The sequence below is a fragment of the Ochotona princeps genome, chromosome 9 (assembly GCF_030435755.1).
Source record: "Ochotona princeps isolate mOchPri1 chromosome 9, mOchPri1.hap1, whole genome shotgun sequence".
Lineage (NCBI taxonomy): Eukaryota > Metazoa > Chordata > Mammalia > Lagomorpha > Ochotonidae > Ochotona > Ochotona princeps.
The window spans coordinates 32,131,527-32,145,699 of NC_080840.1; the positions used below are offsets into that span (position 1 = coordinate 32,131,527).

At 46.1% G+C, this 14,173-nt stretch overlaps 1 protein-coding gene across 1 annotated transcript; it reads left to right on the plus strand.

Annotated features, from left to right (window-relative positions):
• The first annotated feature begins 364 nt into the window (after positions 1-364).
• Positions 365-13,739, plus strand: PABPC1 (poly(A) binding protein cytoplasmic 1). The gene is made up of 16 exons (XM_004580636.4): positions 365-467; positions 1,412-1,830; positions 4,833-5,026; positions 5,148-5,263; positions 6,805-6,944; positions 8,334-8,428; positions 8,698-8,835; positions 9,032-9,127; positions 9,903-10,175; positions 10,413-10,503; positions 10,778-10,888; positions 10,973-11,127; positions 11,537-11,621; positions 12,005-12,135; positions 12,634-12,727; positions 13,292-13,739. The coding sequence occupies exons 2-15, from the start codon at positions 1,638-1,640 to the stop codon at positions 12,724-12,726; spliced, it is 1,911 nt and encodes a 636-aa protein (XP_004580693.1). The 5' UTR covers positions 365-467; positions 1,412-1,637; the 3' UTR covers position 12,727; positions 13,292-13,739.
• Positions 13,740-14,173: the final 434 nt, after the last annotated feature.

Consider the following 14,173-nt stretch of genomic DNA (forward strand, 5'->3'; position numbering starts at 1 on the left):
GTGCCACATAGGAACGACCGTGATAAAACTCGGGACAGTTACAAAAATATTTTTTCTTCCAGTGTGAGCAAAGGTGCTTCAAGTTCACCACACGAAATCAGCGCTTCCAACCCAGCACCTTAAGGTAACGGAGTGCTCAGACACCTCGAGCCTCCCAGGGCAGGTCTCCCCACGCAAGAGTCGCTCCGGCCAACGCCAGGGGCCAGGGTCGCCCCCAGAGTCGGGCTGGGGTCCCCTCCCCCATCCCCGCCTGGACCCCGCTGGTGGGGGTGGGCGACGCGGGCCCGCCTCCCGGGCGGTTGGGGGGAGGGGGTCCCCGAGCCCGTGGCCGGTAGCGAGCGGTGGGGGGGAAGGCGAGCGAGCGCAGCGGCGGCCGTTGAGGACTGCAGCTCCCGGCAGGCACCGCTTCTTCGCGGCCGACGCGCGTGGCGGCGGCGCTGCCCGCTGGGACTCGTAGTGCGGTCCGGGTAGGAGGAAAAAAGAAAAAAACAAAAAAAACCAGGAGGAGCCGCCCCCACCCACCCCAGCACCTACCAGCCCGGCCGGCTCCTTCCGTGCCCGTTTCGGACCCTGCGGGGCTGGCCGTACTCGTGTCTGACGCCCCGAATCCAAACCCCATTGGGCGGCCCACCGGGGCGGGGACGGGGACGGGGGCGGGGGCGGCCGCGGCGGGAAAAGGCTCCGGAGGCCGCGCACGTGGGGGGTGGTTGGCGCTCAGGGAACCCGGAAGCGCCGCGCCCCGCCCACCGCTGCGGGGACGAGTTAACGCTCTTCGGGGTGCAGGTGGGGGCGGGCCGGGGGCCGGGGACCGCACGCCCCAGCGACTCGGCCGAGCCGGCCCTCCCTTCCCCCCCTGCGCAGGGGCCCCTGTGCCCTGAGGCTCCGCCCCTTCGCCTCGAGGCCCCGCCTCCCTGCCGCGGCGCGTGCGCAGAGGCCCCGCCCCTCCGCCCCGGCTCCCTTCGTCCTTTCCTGCTTGTCTCCGCCTCCTCCGGCGGCTGACGCTCGCGTAGGGCCACTGGCGTCAGACGGCGCGGGGCGGGGCGAAGGCGACGCGGGGGTATAAATAGAGGGTGCAGGAGGCGGTGCTTCCCCTTCTCCCCGGCGGTTAGTGCTGAGAGTGCGGAGTGTGTGCTCCGGCTTCGGAACACACATTTATTATTAAAAAAAAAAATCCAAAAAAAATCTCAAAAAATCTTTGAAAAAACCCAAAAAAAATTTTTTTCTTTTTTTTAACGAAAAAAAAAATCCGCGTCTCCTCCCCCGCCGGAGACTTTTATTTTTTTTTTCCTTTTATAAAAATAACCCGGTGAAGCAGCCGAGACCGACCCGCCCGCCCGCGGCCCCGCAAGCAGCTCCACGAAGGAACCCAGAGACCGAGGCCTTCCCTTCCTCCTTTCCTCTCCGCCCGCAGCCCGGAACCGACACCGCCAACCCTCGCACCCAACCGGCCAGCCCCGCACGCCAGCCGGCAGCGGATCGACCCGGTTCAGCGGCCGTTGAGTAGTTTTTTCGATTCCGGTTGAATTTTGTCCCTCTGCTCTCTCCCCCTCCCTCCCCCAGCGGCCCCCCAAAAGCCCTCGCTCTCCTCCCGACGGGAAAGGTCGCGGCCTGTGGGCCCCGCGGGCAGCCGTGCCGACATGAACCCCAGCGCGCCCAGCTACCCGATGGCCTCGCTCTACGTCGGGGACCTCCACCCCGACGTGACCGAGGCGATGCTCTACGAGAAGTTCAGCCCGGCCGGGCCCATCCTGTCCATCCGGGTCTGCAGGGACATGATCACCCGTCGCTCGTTGGGCTACGCGTATGTCAACTTCCAGCAGCCGGCGGACGGTGAGAGGGCCGGGCCCCGCGGGCGGGCGGCCATGAGGCGCGGGCGGGCGGGCTAGGCCCGGCTGGCGGCGGGGCGGGAGAGCCTGTCACCAGCGGCCGGTCCCCGGGGGCCGGCGAGGGGACCCCCACCCCCGACCTGGGCACCCGGGAGCCGCACGCTCCCCTCCCCCCACTCCGCCGCCGCGTGCCCGGCCACTTCCTCCTCTGCTGCCGACCATTTTCTCCTCGGCCTCAGCGGGCTTCTCAAACTTTGGGGGTGAGGACGTCGCCGGGAGGGTGGCCGAGGTGGGCGCTCGCACCCGCAGGCCGCAGGATTTGGGGGTGTCGAGCACCCCGCCCCACCCCCCGCTCCACGCGCACCAGGTCGTAGGTGGAGGCGCTCCCGGCTGCCGGCGCCCCAGCCAGCCCCGGGGAGGAAGTGCAATTCGGTGCTCGGGGAAAAAAAATACCACGTGTTGAACCCTGTAACCTCCCAGGCCTGGCCTGCTCCCGCTGCCGGCCCCACCGGCTAAGGGAATCGCCGGGCCCTAGTCTGAAGTGGATGTGGAGAGCAGGGGTGGTGGTCCTCGCCCGAGCACATGCCAGGGGGAGCTCGTCGGGCCCCGGGCCTCCGTACCTGCAGGTGGCCTGCGAACGTGCTTTTGGGGTGTTTTCCCTTGGAGGCAGCCTCCCCGTGGTAGGTTGATAGGAGGAGCAGGGTGGAAGGCGACCCCTTTTACAGGCGGGTCTTAGCAACCTAGGCCGTTTTAATCAGATTTGACCTTCTGGAGTGTCATAGTGCCACAAGTCATTTGCAAATTTTTTTTTTTTCTCAGATAGCTTCTGTGAGTTTTGAGGGCTTTTTCTTCAGAATTTTCACCAGTTTTGGTGGTGGTAGAATTAACCTGTTCCTGCCCTTGTAAAACTGGTTTAGAATATCCACGGATCTGGGAGGACGAAATCCCCAAGTTGGATGGAGCTTGAAAGCTCTGGGCAGCCGGGCAGTGCCCACTATCCTTGGGCTCTGCTTGTTCCGAAGCAGGTCACAGAATTGGAGGAGATGTTCGGGGACTGATGGGTTGCCAGGATTTTCACATCTGCATCAGTTGACTAGGAGCCCCCCAGCTTCTCTGGATTCTGTTATCCAGGGTTCAGAAGTGGGAGGAATTCGTTTTAGTAGAAATGGGCTTCTACTCTGATTTCTTTAAGGTCAACAGCAGAACTTGGGTCAGTGACAGGGTTTGTCACATGGCAGAGTTGGTGGGTGGCAGTGATTTCAGGAGAGCAGAGTGACACTCAGGGGCCCCCTCCAGTCAGTAGTTCCAAATGTCACGGGGTGACAGCCCCCCACTCTGGCTGTAACTTTGGAGCAAGTCATCACAATCTAGAGTTGACAGAAAGCTAGAGGTAAAATGGAACTTAAAAATGTTAGTCCTTCTGAGGTTAGTGTTTTTAAATCCAAAAGAGCGATTTAGTTTCTTGAGACTTAAAGTTGAACTTGTGGTTACCATGGTGACAGTATACTGTAATATCAGTCTACACTAGCAGACCAGTACAGTAACTGCACAGAAGGGAGCATTTTCTTTGCTTTTCTATATAGTTTAACGTCTTTCCAAATAGGTGTTTTTTGAGCTGCCACACACACATTGATGGACTTGTAGAACAGTTTCTGAAAGTGTGACCAGGAACAGGAAGAGATGACTCATTGAAAAGAAGCTCAAACAAAGTCAGCTTAAAAAAAAAAAAAGCTATGAGAGCTGAGTAGGTGTGGCCAGTTGATAACAAGCTGACAGCTGTTTATCACTGCATTCTAGAAACTGGAACTCTCATTTGTAAAAAGGGAATTTGTCCTGTCAATAGTAACTTTACGGTTACAATGGAATGGAATTTATATATTGTTTTCAGGATTCCCGACCCTTGTATTTAGGACTTTTTACTTGGGGATGTCTTTCCACTTAGAATCTCCACTTTATTGTCTTTTGGTGGCACAGGTACAACCAATTCGGACCTTTAGTAAAGGAAAAATCAAAGACTGAAGTTAACAAGAGTAGGTAGTTGAAGTTTTCTGGCACTTTCCATAACCAGAATTTATTACTAGTTAAGAAAGCTAACGTGATTTAATTTACAAAATAGTTTTTTGTATCAAGACTTAAAAGTTACTTAATATTTCAAAACTGCTCAAAAGTTCTGTGATCATCCAGAATGTTAAGTATGTTCAGCTTGACAATTTTGAAGGCGTTCTTCAACCTTGCGCTAGCCTTGTGCTTTTTTTGTTTGTTTAAGATTTAGTTATTTTTATTGGAAAGTCATATATACAGAGAGGAGAGACAGAGGAAGATCTTCCATCCGATGGTTGACTCCCCAAGCAGCCGCAATAGCCAGAGCTGTGCTGATCTGAAGCCAGGAGCCTCTTCTGAGTCTCCCACATGGGTGCAGGGTCCCAAGGTTTTGGGCTGTCCTCCACTGCTTTCCCAGGCTGCAAGCAGCGATGCCGATGTTAGAACCTGCTACCATATGGGATCCCAGTGCATGGCAGCGCGAGGACTTTAGACACTAGGCCACTGGACTGTACCCATGGTGTTTTTTTCCATAATAATAGGTAGTTGTGCCTCGAGTTGCTTACATACCCCCCGGTGATAAAGGAAAACTTGAAATGTTGAAGTGTCAATAATGTTTAGTCGCTAGATCTTTTCTGTTGCTCATTAAACAGATGGTATTTGAAAAATCTTGGTTTTATGTTTATCACATATAAAGATACTTCTAAGTTTAATGACAATTACAGGACTAGGTTGTTTCAGAAAAGCGTGGGTTAGCAATATGTCATCTTTTAATAATGTGAAAACCTTGAAATTTGTGGCATTTGTCTTTTGGCAGTACAGTCTAAATCAAGGCTGATGTGACAGGGCCAGCCATCTTGAGCTTGATGTTCAGCCTTGCCCCCAAGTCCCCACTCTTCACATAGTTTGTTATCTGACTTGGCCAGTAAGGTTGGAAGTCACGTTCTGTACCTGTCCCTCCCACAGCGGAGCGAGCTTTGGACACCATGAATTTTGATGTGATAAAGGGCAAGCCAGTACGTATCATGTGGTCTCAGCGTGATCCATCGCTTCGCAAAAGTGGAGTAGGCAACATATTCATCAAAAACTTGGACAAATCCATTGATAACAAAGCATTGTATGACACATTCTCCGCTTTTGGTAACATCCTTTCATGTAAGGTAAGCAAAAACAAGACATTTTGCTCTCTGTTGGTAAAGGGTATTGTCTCTCCTCAGATACCTAGGTTAAATGGCTGTTCCCTGAACCCTGGAAAGATAATGAAATCTGTTTTTTTCCTAGGTGGTATGTGATGAAAATGGTTCCAAGGGCTATGGATTTGTTCATTTTGAGACGCAGGAGGCTGCTGAAAGGGCTATTGAGAAAATGAACGGAATGCTTCTGAATGACCGCAAAGTGTGAGTGTGATCCTGTTTTTATTGAAATCCACTTGTCTACAAATATTTCCATACTTTTAATAGACAGTAAACAGGGATATAAAATAAATGAATTATTGAAAACCAAGAATCTTAAATTTAACATTAGTAATTCCTGGAGTGCTAACTAATTAAGTTGGTTTGCGTTATGGTTGAGGGTACTGATGGTAAGGTATTTGTGTTTGCACACTAACTGCTAAGGTGAGTGGCTGCCTTGCACGGGCAGGGTGTGAACCCAGAGCGCACTCTGCATTGCCCTTCTGCTACAGTGTGTGTGGGGTGGCGGGAGCAGAGCAGTGAAGAGCCTGCAACAGAAGTGCTGGCTCTTTCCTGAAATCCATTTCAAGCATTGCAAGCTTTGTTGGAGATTTGTAAAACATCTAAGGCTGCTTTGGCTATTGTCTGTTAAAACATTTTAAGATTTGTCAGAGAAATGACCAGAATTGTTTTTTTAGCTTCAGTGCCAGTGGGTTTCTTTCACCCAGGGCACTGCAGCTGTGAGGTCTCACTGAGATGACCTGAGTGCTCTTCCCACAGCCCCTCTGTAAGGTATGGCTCTCACCCATCTCTGGGAGCACGTAAGCCTGATTCCATGGTTAGGAAAAGCCTTTGGGATACATGGAAAGAAAATGGGGAAGTCCAGAGACCTTAGGCTTGAGTGGTGTTTACAAAGATCAGTTCCTAGAGGTGGTTTGCCTCCTGAAGTGAGGAGCAGGTCAAACACCTGCAATCAGAAGTTGGAAATGCTCTGAATCAGAAGTTGCAAACTTTAGGGAATTTCAGGTTTTGAATTAGGGGTTCTCATCCAGTAAAGTCTGTACATACAGCCAAGAATCCAAAACTCTTTGAAGTATTTCTGGTCCCCAGCATCTCTGTCTACACCAGCAAATTAAATGCTTGCCAGTGACGCCTTAGAAAAAATTTTTAAAAAAGGCTTCACACCAAAGAGATCCATGAAGTGACTAATAATTAAAAATGTGCTAGAAGCTTTTGGAAGAGTGGTTGGACTGTGTATGGATGTTTGTATTGCCTGTCTTAAGAACAAATACAAAGTTTGTTAAGATTGGTAATGTGGAGAGTGTGTGGCATGTTTTCATGGGGATAAGGAAATAGATCCGTAAGTGAATATTCTTGAAGAGGTAGAAAGCAAAGAATGATAGTAGGTCTTGAATTGAGTGAGCATTTGTGAGGTGGAGTTAACTCCTGTTAAAGAGTTTTAAGATAATATTCTAGAGTTAACACCAAGCTGTTGTCAGAACCTCAAAAATTTTACTGAATGTGGAATTAAAAGATAAGTGTTTTAATACAGAAAAAATTTGAAATTGTGTAGGTTTGGAGAAAGCCCCATTGTTGTGATTATAGCTCAGAGGCTTATTTATGGTTTTTGTTTTCATATCTTCAGTTAAGGTCCTATTTTTGTTTTGTAGTGAGCATTTTACTACAGATTTCTGTAAATTCTCTGGCAGAAAATCTATCCTTTATTGCAGAATATGATCTACTGTTGTCCTTACATATTTTAATAGATTTGTTGGGCGATTTAAATCTCGTAAAGAACGAGAAGCAGAGCTTGGAGCCAGGGCGAAGGAGTTCACCAATGTTTACATCAAGAATTTTGGGGAAGACATGGATGATGAGCGCCTTAAGGATCTCTTTGGCAAGTTTGGTAATGTGTCTGCATATTTTATATTCTCTTTCTGCCTTGCAAATATGCTAGTAAAATATTTCTGAGTAACTGTTAAATGTTTAATTTTGACCAATACTTTATAGGAAAAGACTAAGTGAGATGTCTATGGCACTTGAAGTATTTAGCAGTTACTCGATTTAACCTGTTGCCTGTTACACCAAAGTAGCACATAAAGAGCGTTTTACCCAGTTTAGATTAAAGGTTACTAGTAGGTTTGTGTGAGTAATTCAGGTTATATAAGAAATTTTTGCTTTGAAGATGCTAGATTTACACGCAGAGATCCTACCTCATCCAAAGCATGCGGGCACAGCCCCCTGAGGGTGGTATGCAGTCTGCTTCCAGGAGAGTCGAGCCAGTCACTGAGAGTTGTGTGTTGTGTTTGAGCATTGCTGTGTTTTGTAGGTGAAGGCAAAATCCCATGGGACAGTCATACATTCTTAGAATCTGGAATGTTAAAATATTTTCTTGGATTTAAACATGTCATCAAACTTAAAATTAATCAAGTATAAACCAACCTTGCTTTGAGGAGTGGTTGAAAGAGTAAGCGATAAAATGTATGTGTTTGTGTGTGCTGACATAGTAAATAAGGAAAGAGGATAGGCCACAGGCAGTATTTTTTGCACAAAGATAAAGCATGTAAGAGAAAATGAGTAACAAGTTTCACATCTTACCTCAGGTTGTCTTTGGCTCCTGCTGTTTGGCTTTTTTCAGCTTAAAGGTATATTTTAGGGCGTATGTTGCTAACCACTTTTTTGCGTAGTGCCATTTTGGCCATTAAGTATGTATTTATGTCAAATGTTGGCTTTGTTTTGCAAAACAGTCAGTCTGTGCCCATTCATCTTCTAAATTCTTTTTAATGAAATGAGGTTAACATTTCACCCTGTACCTGAGGTTCATGTGTATGTACTAAGTGCCTGTGTTCCATTTTGAGTTCCTTTTTTACTTAAAGGGGCTGAGGTATCTGTCCTGAGAAACATACTGCCTGCTTTGGGTGACAGTCTCAGCTGTGTAACTCTGGGCCTCAACGCCACCATTGACAAGCAGGGAGGTCTGAGCTAAGAAAAGCACTTGTTCAGCTAAGAGTAAACACATCCCATCCTTAAAGCTGTGTAAAATAAAAAGTTCTTATATGGACGGAAGAAACCTTTAATTAATGAAACAGAAATATTTACCCAATGGAAATAAAGGACCTTTTGAAAATAGCAAATGCCTGGCCCCTTAGAGGGATCAATTTCTGCAACCTTGGGACTACTTTTTATTTCTTAAAGTCCCATTTCCCTCTTGATGGTTTTGCTTTTGCATGTTGAAAGTTGTCACCTAGATGTGTGGTATATGTTTGAATTTAAAAACAAAACCTTGGTTTTTCAGGACCTGCCTTAAGTGTGAAAGTAATGACCGATGAAAGTGGGAAATCCAAGGGGTTTGGATTTGTGAGCTTTGAAAGGCATGAAGATGCACAGAAGGTAGGGCTGACTGAAGACTGCTTCCTGGTGTGTGGTCTGAGGGGCTGTTGGACTGTGCTAGTGTTGGAGTGCATGCGCATGCTAATGACTCTTTATGAATTGTACATTTGATGCGTTGGTTTTGAAACTCTGGAACGTGTGTTGTCCTAAAACCTTGACATTGGGGATGAGTCTGTAGTTTTTACAGTTTAATGTAACAGGTTTTGTCTTACTGTTGAAGAGGTTACAAGTTATAAATTAATATTTTTTTGTGTGTAATTTTTTGCAAGGCTGTCGATGAGATGAATGGAAAGGAGCTCAATGGAAAACAAATATATGTTGGCCGAGCTCAGAAAAAAGTGGAACGCCAGACGGAACTTAAGCGCAAGTTTGAACAGATGAAGCAGGATAGGATCACCAGATACCAGGTTCAGTTTTAATTGAGTAACAAAATAAGACGGGGACGAGGAAACATATTTACATTCGTTTAAGTTACTGCCACGTAACTGGAGGGCTTGACGGGAAAGAGAAGAAACATGGGATGCAATGAGTATGTTTAGGTACAGCAATGGTTTCCTACATGCTCAGTCTACAGTTTTGTTTTGTTTTTTTCCCTCTTGTTAGGGTGTTAACCTTTATGTGAAAAACCTTGATGATGGTATTGACGATGAACGGCTCCGAAAAGAGTTTTCTCCATTTGGTACAATCACCAGTGCTAAGGTAAAGACACATGATGTACACACTACCGTGTGGTGGGAAACTGCACGTGTGTCTGTATGTCTCACAGGTGTTCTAAGTGTGTAGTCAGTTTTCGTCCAGATCAGTCAGATCTTTTTGGTTTTCCTAGTAATCAGAGTTTTACTTTGTTAGATTTAAAACTGCAGCCCAGTAGACCAATGGAGCTGCTGTGATGGTGAGAAGATGTTTTTAGATAAATAGAATACAGGTGAAAATGCAAATAGTGTTTTCCTTGGGTGCTTCTCCTACCTTCTCATTTTCTCCTTTATTGCCTTTTATTTTTAATGTTGGAAAGGCAGATTTTTTGTTTGAGATTTATTTTGGAAAAGCGGATTTACAGAGAAAATGAGAGGTTCTGTCCACCATCCACTGGTTCACTCCCCAGATGGCCACTGTGGCCAGAACTGAGCCAATTCAAAGCCGGTAGCTTCTCGGTCTCCCACATGAATGCAGGGTCCCAGAGAGCTAGGTGGGACGTAAACCAGCCTGGACACAAACCGGTGCCATCGGGGGTGCGCAGCGCAAGGCATCCTTTTATTTCTCGCTTGCCTAATGTAAGAGACAATGTGTAGTTTGTCGTTAATATTTGGGTGTTAAGTGATAATTGTGAACTCCAGTTCATGATATAATATAATCATAGAATTAACTGGGTCTAGTGTTGGATTCAGTGAAGTAATATTGACTATAAACGATAATGTTCTGCTTTTTCTGTATCATTGTCCCACTCTATTAATGTTAATTTTTCTTCTCTTCATAGGTTATGATGGAGGGTGGTCGCAGCAAAGGGTTTGGTTTTGTATGTTTCTCCTCCCCAGAAGAAGCCACTAAAGCAGTTACAGAAATGAATGGTAGGATTGTAGCCACCAAGCCTTTGTATGTAGCTTTAGCTCAGCGCAAAGAGGAGCGCCAGGCTCACCTTACTAACCAGTATATGCAGAGAATGGCAAGTGTGCGAGCCGTGCCCAACCCAGTGATCAACCCTTACCAGCCAGCACCTCCTTCAGGTTACTTCATGGCAGCTATCCCACAGGTAAGTTTGCTGAGGCGGCAGGGACTTCCTGAGAGTGTTCTGGTGTGTTTTGTGGACAACCCACTTCCCTCAAAATAGGCCATAAGATGAAAACATTTGGAGGCATGGTGTGTAATGGAGTTGGGAATGTGCTTGGGTGCCTGCAGGCTTGGTGGGGATTTTGAGAGCATGTTAGACTCTTTGCAGTATTTGCCTTTTCCTAAGCATGATGCGTGCTGTCTGGCTTCCTTTCTACAGACTCAGAACCGTGCTGCATACTATCCTCCTAGCCAAATTGCTCAACTAAGACCAAGTCCTCGCTGGACTGCTCAGGGTGCCAGACCTCATCGTAAGCCTTTTGTTTTGCTTTTCACTAAGTTAGGGCTTGGATTAAACATACGAAGCATTAATAAATAGTTTCATTTTGATCATTATTGTTTTCCATAATTGTTTTATGAATGTGCTTTTGGGGGGGGTTCTAGCATTAAAAAGCACCCAAAATGCTTCAGTGTACCTATCTTAGGAGTATCTACTGGTTTGGCTTTTTTCCATTATGAAAATTTGGGGAATATTCATTGTTTCTAGTCACATGAGTTACTGTATGTTTATATCTTTAAATGTAGCATTCCAAAATATGCCCGGTGCTATCCGCCCAGCCGCTCCTAGACCACCATTTAGTACCATGAGACCAGCTTCTTCACAGGTTCCACGAGTCATGTCCACACAGCGTGTTGGTGAGTCCTAGCCCATCCTGTAACAGTTGGTCTCCAGTTTGAAAGAGCAGGATGCAGACATACAGATGTGTTTTTCTTCTGCAGCTAACACATCAACACAGACGATGGGCCCACGTCCTGCAGCTGCTGCTGCCGCAGCCACTCCTGCTGTCCGCACTGTTCCACAGTACAAATACGCTGCAGGTGTTCGCAATCCTCAACAACACCTGAATGCACAGCCCCAGGTGACCATGCAGCAGGTGTGTGTTTTTGGCCATTTCTTGATTGACATCAAAGCGCGAAGGCAGCTGTGGTTGGTGAGGTTCCATCCTAATTGCTGGTAGCATGCAGAATGTCTTAAACTAGAAGTAGACAGACAGTGGTCTACATCCTGGGTTAACGTGTATGGTTTGAGAGTTTTATTTTGGGGGAAGTTGAGAAGAATTGGAAGCTTAGTTGAGGTTCGGGATTGAGCTGACCTTGTTCTGACACTGGGACCAAAGCCATGGAAACAGGATGAGAAAGAAAGCTGGGCAAAGTGAAAGTCTCCCAAATGGTATTGGTAGGTTCCTTGGTATATGCGTCTTGCCTCTTGTGGTTTCTGCTGATACATGATTGCTATTGCATCTGGTACTTTAAGCTTAAAAAATGTTCCTGCTTTCTGTCCAGCCTGCTGTTCATGTACAAGGTCAGGAACCTTTGACTGCTTCCATGTTGGCATCTGCTCCCCCTCAAGAGCAAAAGCAAATGTTGGGTAAGTGCCTGTGTCCTGCCTCAGCAGTACAGAAGTCCTTCATGCTGAGCAGTGATCCAGTAGTGGGTTCGGGCTGACGTGGCTTGGTTAGGGAGGCATAGTCTGTCTCTGCATACCTAGAACTCTGGGAAGCTAAAGGAATGCACTGAGTTAGCTTGGGCCCCACTCCATTTTTGGAAAGGGGGCGTCAGAATCAGATTAGCTTTTGACTTTGAGCACAGGTTAAATGTGGCTGTTTGATAAATACTTGCTCCATGTTAGCTGCGTTCTGCCCATGAAAACCGTAAAGGAAAGGTTACATTTTTGTACATACTTCGTTTAGCTACGTGTTAAAGTTTCTTACAACCTGTTTAATGTTAAGTGGCCTTTGTGCTTCCTCCTAGGTGAACGGCTGTTCCCTCTCATTCAAGCCATGCACCCTACTCTTGCTGGTAAAATCACTGGCATGTTGTTGGAGATTGACAACTCAGAGCTTCTTCACATGCTGGAGTCTCCAGAGTCTCTCCGTTCTAAAGTAATCAGTTTATCACTTGCCTGGTTGCCTCTTTGTTATGCATTTAACAGCGTTTTTTCCTACAGAATGTTTACCCAGTACTTTCTGTAAGCCGTACACACTCCTTAGAGCTTTGTAAATGCTAATTGTCAATACCTGACCTGTGCTGCTCATTGGTTCCCGTTTGGTGTAGCTAGGGAAACTGCATCACGGCAAGGCTGAGTAAACGTCAAGGAGCTCTAGCCAGTAGCAGGCCCTGTATCTCAAGCCCAGTCAGCACCCCTTCTCTGACGGAGAAGGGAGGAATGCATACAACCTGTCGATCTTAACGAAAAGTTCAGGGAATTCTTGCCAGAAGGGGCAGAGGTATAACTGGAATGTTGGGGTTTTCTTTGGGTTGCATCCTTTTCCTCACTGATTCCAGGAAGGGAGTTTGTCCTTTGGGAGTGTTGTGTTCCCTAAGCTTCGCAGTGGTTACTTTGGGGTTTCTGAGCCAGTGTCTTGCCTGCCTGCCTTCAGGTTGATGAAGCTGTTGCTGTCCTACAAGCCCACCAAGCTAAAGAGGCTGCCCAGAAAGCAGTGAACAGTGCCACTGGTGTTCCAACTGTTTAGAGTGAGTGCTACCCTCATGGCTTTGTTCTAAACTTGGTTCTGTCTTGCTCTTCTAAAAATTTGCTAGAATGTGGTATGAAGCATGCTTAGGGAAAATACACTTTTATTACTATTGTTAATCTTCAGAAAAGTAGAAATATAGAGAAATTAAAGGAAATGTTGCCCTGGTACTAAGTAGAATTTTCTGAGCCGCTGCCTTTCAAGCAGACTGTGGTGTATTCAATGCTCTATCAAGGGTGGGCTTTAGTATCCACTTTTGCACCTTTGTTATGGACAATGGCTTCAGTACTCAGCCGCCCTCTTCCTAAAGGGGCACCGTGGGTCGTGCTGTCTGTGTTGGAATTGTTTTCTCTTAGTAGCGTAAAGGCAGCCATGGATAGTTCCAGTAACACTATTTACACATACTAGCAACAGACTGAATGTGGCCAAGGGCTCTTTTTTGGCTGGTAAGTATCAGCACTGGTCTTTTTAGAAAGGTCGACTACAAGAAAACAGGCTAGAGATCTTTTATCTGTTGGTTCAGTGTTGGTCGTTTTTATTTATTTGTTTTATTTTTACATTACAGATTGATCAGGGACCACGAAAGAAACTCGTGCTTCACCGAAGAAAAATATCTAAACATCGAAAAACTTAAATATTATGGAAAAAAAACATTGCAAAATATAAAATAAATTAAAAAAAAGGAAAGGAAACTTTGAACCTTATGTACCGAGCAAATGCCAGGTCTAGCAAGCACAGTGCTAGTCCTAGATTACTTATTGATTTAAAAACAACAAAAACCACAAAAAAATAGTAAAATATAAAAACAAAGTAATGTTTTATAGACCCTGGAAAAAAAGAATTTTCAGCAAAGTACAAAAATTTAAAGCATTCCTTTCTTTAATTTTGTAATTCTTTACTGTGGAATAGCTCAGAAGGTCAGTTCTGTTTTAAGGAACAGAACTGATAACTGAGCGAGGAAACGTAATTTGGATTATAAAATTCTTGCTTTAATAAAAATTCCTTAAACAGTGTGTGATTCTTGTTTCTCTTTGTAACATCCTAGTGATAACTGCACTGCAAGTAGTGCGGTTTTTTTCTTTAAAAAAATGTGACTTTAAGGATGTTTTGGTTTTACTAAAAAGTGCATACATGATTGTGCTACTGAATTCTAATATAAAATGGTTCCAACTGGAACATGCCTGGGATAAGTTGTAAAGTTCCCACACTAGTTTCAGAAATCTAATGTTGGTGACAGCTGGTACAGATACAGCTTTCTACAGTGAGTAGTTGGAATTTAGTATTTCTGATGGGATGTAAATTCTCGCCCATCTGTTCTTGAACTGGTTTCATTTACTTAGATGTAGCCAATTGGCATGTTGGGCAAGGAGCCAACAGATACAGGCCTCAGAGGAATGATCTTAGGAAAAATTGGCAGTGAATTCTGTAAATATGGTGTGTTTACAAG

Bases quoted from the DNA above. Each gene is read 5' to 3' on its own strand.
- PABPC1 (XM_004580636.4), top strand. From the start codon at position 1,638: ATGAACCCCAGCGCGCCCAGCTACCCGATGGCCTCGCTCTACGTCGGG. The intron at 8,836-9,031 runs GTTCAGTTTTAA...CCCTCTTGTTAG, and splicing joins ATAGGATCACCAGATACCAG to GGTGTTAACCTTTATGTGAA. The intron at 11,622-12,004 runs GTAAGTGCCTGT...GCTTCCTCCTAG, and splicing joins AGAGCAAAAGCAAATGTTGG to GTGAACGGCTGTTCCCTCTC.